At 52.0% G+C, this 7,392-nt stretch overlaps 1 protein-coding gene across 2 annotated transcripts; it reads left to right on the top strand.

The window, feature by feature from the left end:
* Positions 1-564: 564 nt before the first annotated feature.
* On the top strand, positions 565-6,842 carry Tor1b (torsin family 1 member B). Of its 2 annotated transcripts, XM_036186525.1 has the most exons (5): positions 565-811; positions 1,249-1,514; positions 3,981-4,156; positions 4,784-4,911; positions 5,136-6,842. In XM_036186525.1, exons 1-5 carry the CDS (start codon positions 616-618, stop codon positions 5,375-5,377), a joined length of 1,008 nt encoding a protein of 335 aa, XP_036042418.1. In that variant the 5' UTR covers positions 565-615; the 3' UTR covers positions 5,378-6,842. The 2 variants fall into 2 exon arrangements, with proteins under 2 accessions (XP_036042418.1, XP_036042419.1); XM_036186526.1 differs by lacking the exons at positions 3,981-4,156; positions 5,136-6,842 and having other exon boundaries at positions 4,784-4,836.
* The last annotated feature ends 550 nt before the right edge of the window (positions 6,843-7,392 follow it).

Raw genomic sequence — 7,392 nt, 5'->3', positions numbered from 1 at the left:
ATGGTTTTTCAATTATTTTATGTATTTTGCCTGCATGTATGTTTGTGTATCGTGTGTGCAATGCTCACAGAGGCCAGAAGAGGATGTCAGAACCCCTAGAACTAGTTACAGACCATTACAGAACAGGGCTGTGGGTGCAGGGAATTGAACCCAGGTCCTCCAGAGGAGCCCTTAACCCCTGAGCCATCTCTCATATGTATTTTAATTTAGAAAAAGAAAAATAGAAAACAAACTAATAAGTCCTCTTAAAGACAGTTGTGAAGCCAGGTGGTGGTGGCTCACGCCTTTAATCCCAGCACTTGGGAGGCAGAGGCAGGCGGATCTCTGTGAGTTCAAGGCCAGCCTGGTCGACAGAGTGAGTTCCAGGACAGGCAGGGATACACAGCCTGTCCGCAAAAACCAAAATCCAAAAACAAAAAAAGACAGACATGAAATGCCTTCGAAGGTCCCTAGAGGGTTTCCTGCCACTCACAAGGATGGCGCCTCAAGCCTCCCGCCCCTTTCCAGCACGGCCGTTCTCTGGGTAGGCGGAAGTGACGCACCGTACCGGAAGTAGGTCTGCCTGCACAGCCGAGACTGAATCCGAGCGCGGCGCACTCTCCTCGGTGGCGAGCGATGGGGAGGGACGGGGCGATCGGGGGCTCCGCGGTGCTGTGGGCTCTGCTGGCCGCCCACCTAGCGATGGCGTTCGAGCCCGTGAGCGTGGGCATCGCCATCGGGGCCGTGTCGCTCACCGGCTACCTGTCCTACTCCGACTTGTACTGCCGCTTCACCGAGTGCTGCCATGAGGACCGGCCCCTCAACGCCTCGGGTACGTGCCCGCGGGTCGCGGACGGGGCGGGCGGGAGACCCACTCGGCCGGGATCTCGCCACACCTCCGCAGGCCTTGCGATGACCGCCCGGAGAACAGCGCCGCGGGGCCGGCCGGGCGCCCCTCCGCGGGTGTCAGGCGCGCACCTCCATCCAGAAAGCCCGCCCTCGGCTCCTTTTCCGAGCCAGCAAGGGTGGCGGGAAAGCTAGCTCGGAGCTTAGCGGGAGATGGCTTTTCCCTGGTGAAAGAATCCGAGAGGCTTAAGTGTTAAGGAGAACTGCCCCTTAAGGTTCTGACTCGAGATTCTCGAGGTTCGGGATCTGAAGCTTGGCAAGAGACCCTGCTGCTGTGTCAGTCGCTAAGCTGTACCTCTCTGGCCGGTTTCAGGTGCTTTTTTAATGTATATTTTTCTTTCTGTTCCGGGCTGGCCTCCGCAGCCCTCAAGCTGGCCCTGGAGGAGAAGCTGTTTGGACAGCACCTCGCCACCGAAGTGATTCTCAAGGCACTGACCGGCTTCAGGAACAATAAAAATCCCAAGAAACCACTGACTCTGTCCTTACACGGCTGGGCTGGCACGGGCAAGAATTTTGTCAGCCAGATTGTGGCTGAAAACCTTTACCCAAAAGGCCTGAAGAGTAACTTTGTCCACCTGTTCGTCTCTACCCTGCACTTCCCTCATGAGCAGAAGACAAAACTGTACCAGGCAAGAGAACATGTTGCTACCCGCTCACATGCCTGGGCCACCTGCTCAGCAGCTCTGGCCTCTGCTTCACTCAGCCCTGCAATAGTTCCGTCTGGCCTCTCCCCTACGTTTCTTCCTTTCCGTTATTAACAGTTTCACTCTGTAGCTCTGGCAGGCCTGGAACTCAGAAATCCGCCTGCCCCTCCCGAACTCCCCGGTGCTGGGATTAAAGGTGTGAGCCTCCATGCCTAGCCTGTAGTTGTTTATACTTTTTGAGTTAAGGTCTCATTATGTAGCTCAGGCTGGCCTTGACGTTAGGGATCCTACTGCCCCAGCTTTCTGAGGACTGAGATTAACAGGCATCCGCCACTTTGCCCATTTTATGGCACATATGTTTGTGTGTATGTGGGTGAGGGGTCTTAGGTAGTCTCATGTAGCCCAGGTTGGCATCAAATTCACTGTATAGCTGAGGCTAGCTTTGAACTTCTGATTCTCTTACCTTCACCTTCTAAGTGCTGGGATTATAGGTGTGCCTCACCATATTCAGCCTTCTCTTTTAAAATTGCTCTTCCAAAATAATGCAGTGTGGGGGCCCACAGAGGCTCCCTATTAAGGCCTTACTCTGGGTCAGAGAATCTGAGCTTGCTTTACCCAGCAGGGCTGCATAATAGGATGACTTGGCTACAAGCATGTTTACCAGGTGTTTTGGAGGGTCTACACTTGACTGTACAGTGTGCTTTGATTTAGCAAGGGGAAGTCTTTTGCCTCTCTCCTTGGCGTTGTACAAAAAGCCCTTTTGAGTAAGTGACTGGGTAGCTGGGTATTGACCCAGGGCTTTCCCAAAGCTATCCTGTGTCTCTGTGTCTCTTGTCTTTCTGTCATTTCCTCATTCCTCTCTCTTCCCCCCCAAGAAGTCTTTGACAGGTCAGAGCTGGACTCCAACAGACTCCCACAATCCAGTGAGGCAGGGGATGCTATGAACCTTAAAAGAAGGAGCCAGCAGCTGGGTGTGGGTGTGGTGGTATATGCCTTTAATCCCAGAACTCGGAAGTCAGAGGCAGGTGGATTTCCGAGTTTGAGGCCTGGTCTACAGAGTGAGTTCCAGGATAGCCAGGGTTAAACATAGAGGAATCTTGTCTCCAAAAAAAAGGGAGGGGAAAAAAAAATGGAGCCAGCTAGTGTGTGTGAGACCATAGGTTCAATCCCTGGAATTTGGGGAGGGAGAAGGGGGCAGGAACGAGAAAAGATGGACAAGAGAGGCAAGGTGACTTGTTCTTACAGCCTGTGCTCATCACCTCCCATCTGTCTCTAGCATATGTCTCAGACACCCATAAAGTGATTAGCTGCCCAGCAGGGAATAGGGTGTTAGGTGGGGCAGTCTTAGTTGACCTGGGCATGGCCTCATCTAACGCCCTCCGTCTGTGCTGCGGCCTGGGCTTTGCCCGAGTTTTGCAGGGTGCAGTTTTGACTCCCATTGCCTCCTTCCACCCCTCAAATCTCGAAGAAGGGAACCTCAAGTCTTTGTGTTTGTGAGATCTCTGCACGTTTCTGTGGCTGATTCCGACTTAGTGACTGTCTTACTTGTGGTCCTAGTCCTTCAAGGACTGGGACAGCAAACCGAAACCCAAGCAAAGAAGGAAATGAAAGTGAATCTTTGTTGTCCTCACATGAGGCAGGGCAGAGTGCCAAAGGGAAGAGATGGTTTTATTTGAAGGTGCTGGGGATAGAAACCATCATGGTTTGCTTGTGCTGAGGAAATGCTATTCCTACCAGGCTACAGTGCCTCCCACAAAGTAATGTTCATGTTTTCCAAATTGGATTATAGCTCTCTCAAAATACAGTATTTGCAAGGGGTAGTTCATGGTTGTGGCCTCCCCTATTTAGGGAATGAGAGGCTGTTGCTTGGGTGTTTCAAGAAAGCAAGAGGGCGAGAGATGTAGCCCAGTGCTTTTCCCGCCAGCCAGGTCAGCACCTGTACTCACATCAATCCAAAGCCTCAGTCCCCTGCACTGGTCTGAATCTGGTTGTCGTTTCTGCATGCCTGGTGTCTGGTGTCTTTTCCTGTTGCTGTGATGCATAGTCTGGCAGAAGCAACCCCAGGCTTCTTTCCTTCCTTCTTTGAGGCTGCTGTATAGATGCTGGGGTGAGCTGGCCAACCAGCTTCTGCCCGGTTCTCTACTTTCCATTTTTGTGGTGGAGGGCTGTTACAGACGCATGCATTGGCATACTGTGGGAATGTATGTGGAGGTCAGCACACGGCTTTCGGAAGTCAGTTTTCTCCTTCCACCATGTGGGTCCCAGGGATTGAGCTCAGATGGCCAGGCTTAGATGGCTAGTGTCTTTCTGTTTGTGATGACCTCTGGAAAATGTCTACACTGTTGTGTGGGGACAAGTATGCAGGTGATGGCTCCTCAAAGCCCAGAGGGCTCTTCCCCCTCATCCTCTGGAACATCCTCTGAGTTGTGCCTCTCTTTACGGTTGGTCTAGGACCAGCTCCAGAAGTGGATCCGAGGCAATGTGAGTGCGTGTGGCAGCTCCGTCTTCATCTTTGACGAGATGGATAAGTTGCATCCCGGGATCATTGATGCAATCAAGCCCTTCCTAGACTACTATGAGCAGGTGGATGGGATTTCCTACCGCAAAGCCATCTTCATCTTCCTCAGGTTAGCCAAGGAGGCTTCTCAGGGACTACAGGTGCTAGAATGAGGTTCTCCTGGCCGTCCAGGGCAGAGCTGCTGCTGGCTTGGCAAAGCCATAGGCTCATGTGTCATTTTTCACTTCCCAGTCAGTCTGGTGTAGAAAGTGGGTTGAGGATGAGCCAGTGATCCTTCAGTGAGGTACTTGGTGCTCCTCCCAGCCCCTGTGTTTAAAACCTAAGCACAGCATTTACATTCCTTACAGGCAGACATGCTTGTTTTTGTCCTTGTCTGGTAGCATGTTGCAAATAGTCCTGGATTAAAACTTTGGAGCACGCCTTTAATCCCACACTCAGGAGACAGGCAGGCAGATCTCTGTTACGTTCAAGGCCAACCTGGTCTACAAATAGAGTTCCAGGACAGCCAGGGCTACATAGAAAAATCCTGTCTTAAAAAACCAAAAAGGCTTTGGAGCATTAGAAGTGGTGCACACCTGGAAGCAGGGGTGTCGTAGGATGCTGTGGTGACACCTACTTAGCATGCCCAGGACCCGGGGTCAGTTCTAGCTAGTATTTGAAAAGGAATGAAGCCTTGGGTGAATGGATTTGGCAAAGAGATGGGGATAACTGAAGTGTTGTATCTCTGGCATCTCAGTAATGCAGGCGGGGACCTGATAACTAAGACGACCCTGGACTTCTGGCGGGCAGGAAGGAAGAGGGAAGAGATCCAGCTGAAGGACCTGGAGCCTGTGCTGTCTGTGGGCGCCTTCAACAATAAACACAGTGAGTCCACTATGGGGCGGGGCGGGGCCCCCGGGCTTCTCAGCAGTCTTGGGAACCCGGCCTCACACCTGCTTGAGCCTTTGCTGCCATAGGGAGTTTCCTCGGAGTGTTAGAGGGCGCGTGTCACTTGACGGTCTCTGGAGGGTAAAGACGTCAAGGATGGACTGGGATCAGATACAGTGTGGCCAGGTGGCAGTGACAGGACCCTCTGTCTTGTTCTGCAGGTGGTCTGTGGCACAGTGGGCTGATAGACAAAAACCTCATCGACTACTTTATCCCCTTCCTGCCCTTGGAGTACAGACACGTGAAGATGTGTGTGCGGGCAGAGATGCGGGCACGAGGGGCCGCTGTGGATGAAGACATCGTCACTAGGGTAGCAGATGAAATGACCTTTTTCCCCAAGGACGAGAAGATCTACTCGGACAAGGGCTGCAAGACTGTGCAGTCACGGCTGGATTTCCATTGAGCTCCCACAGGGTGGGAGGATTCAGGGGAGCCTCCCACCACCTCCATGGCCTTGCCTTGCCCAAGTACTTTGAAGACCCCCTTGGGGCTTTGCACATTTGCACCTGTGGACTCTGGGGATGCTGTCGATACTGCATGGCAGCAGCTGAATGTTTAGAACCCTTACACTGTTACTGTGAATCAAGTGCCTCGAAACATTTGAATGCAGGAGGCCAGTGGCACCCATGCCTCAGACGCCACTAATGGGCTACAGCACCCTGCTGCAGCCTTGGGGAAGCACCTGAGGTTTCTTGGTTTTGCCCTGAGCTGGCACTGTCAGTTTAAAGCTGGTGCATTGACAGCTGTTCAGTCTGAGGGGAGCATGTGGGCTTGACCTTGGCTGAACTGGCAGCAGGAGCAGTGAGGACTCCCTCTGAGGCCCACCACACACTGGGACACAGAGCCTAGCTACTGCTCACAGCTGTGGCTGCGGGCTCTCTCCCGTCCCACTGTGTAGGGGCTGCAACCTGCCTCGGACTCTGTCTCCTCAACTGTTAGATTCACCCCAGCCTCATCCCTGGTCATGTCAGAACGGGCTGTGAGTGCTGACCTGTTACACTTGCTCTGAAGGTCAAGTCAGCCCTACAGCACCAGTCACATGCATAGGAAAAGCAAGCTCTAGGCCACCCACCCACCCACCCCACCCCCACACACCCGGGGTTGCTGACTCCATCTAAAGGAGTGGACCTGCCACGCACCAGAGATGCCTTTTAAAAAAAAACAAAACAAAACATGTTTTTTATTTCTAAACCTTAGGTAATAAAGTATGAGATGCCATGTATTTTAAAATCTAGGAAGCACCCAGTGGTGGTGGTGCATGCCTTTAATGCAGCACTTGGGAGGCCAGGCAGACGAGACAGATCTCTCAGTTGAAGGCCAGCCTGGTCTGCAAAGTGAGTTCTAGGACAGCCAGGGCTGTTACAGAGAGATGCTGTTTCAAAAAACAACAACCTAGGAAGGACATAGAATAAGTATTCTTAGTCTCGGGTTGTATTGTAGTTGGGTGCATGATCCTAGCAGGAAGATCCTCTGCAGGTTGTGAGTTTGAAGCTAGCCTGAGCTACATGAAACTCTTAAAAGGAAAAAAAAAAAAAAAGGTTTTCTTGTCAATGTCTGTGTGTAGAGAGTAGAACTATGTGAGCACAATTTTAGACCCCCCCAGTCCTCAATTTGTGGTGGGTGCTCGGTGTAATCTCAGGGATGCCTTGAGTGTGGGTCCTGGGCCAGGCTGCTCTACTGTAGGAAGTAAGCCTGTGATGCCGGCCTCCTGAACCTTTGCAGGGCAGTTGCAGACATGAGAACACTGTGCCGTATTTTTATGGAATGTGGGAGAATGACTATTTTTATAACATGGAAATGCCTTCTAGAGCATCACATTTAGTCTTTTAAAAAATGCCAAGGTGAGCTGGGTGTGGTGGTGAAGCTTTCAGTCCCAGTACCTGGGAGGCCAGGCAGGACTGTCTCCACTTTGAAGCCAGCCTAGGCTACCCAAGTGAACAGCAGGCCTGTGGTGCACACACCTGTAATCTTAGCACTTAGGAAGATGAGCTTAAAGTCAGCCGAGCTACATCCAGAGACCCTGTCTCAAAGTAGAAAGCAAACAGAAGCCTGCCAAGGTGAGGCTGAGTTTCATGCCATATTCTTGGCTTGGAGCCAAGTTACCATTTATAACCTGTTGGGTGCCTAATCAAGAAGAAACAAGCTTTTCTGTTTACAATGATGCAATATGTGGACACGTGTTGGCCACCTTTGGACTGCTGTTACTGAGCTGTAACTTAGAAAGGCCTGGGCTGGCCTGCCCCAGCCTCCCAGCCCGCCTGTAAGCAGGCATGAACGCAGGCAGACTAATAAAGCCAGTGTGGTGCACTGTGAGATGTCACTTCACTCGGTTCCCTCATTTGTGTGGTGGCACAGAGCTCAGAATGAAGGCTCTGGAACTCCCCACCTGTTCCTTACCTTCCCACACCTGGATGCGCA

The sequence above is a fragment of the Onychomys torridus genome, chromosome 4 (assembly GCF_903995425.1).
Source record: "Onychomys torridus chromosome 4, mOncTor1.1, whole genome shotgun sequence".
Lineage (NCBI taxonomy): Eukaryota > Metazoa > Chordata > Mammalia > Rodentia > Cricetidae > Onychomys > Onychomys torridus.
This window is presented reverse-complemented; position numbering and strand designations above follow the sequence as displayed.

Excerpts from the sequence above, each read along its gene's own strand:
- Tor1b (XM_036186525.1), top strand. The coding sequence starts at position 616 with ATGGGGAGGGACGGGGCGATCGGGGGCTCCGCGGTGCTGTGGGCTCTG. Across the intron at positions 4,157-4,783 it reads GCCATCTTCATCTTCCTCAG|TAATGCAGGCGGGGACCTGA; the intron begins GTTAGCCAAGGA and ends CTGGCATCTCAG. Across the intron at positions 4,912-5,135 it reads CGCCTTCAACAATAAACACA|GTGGTCTGTGGCACAGTGGG; the intron begins GTGAGTCCACTA and ends CTTGTTCTGCAG.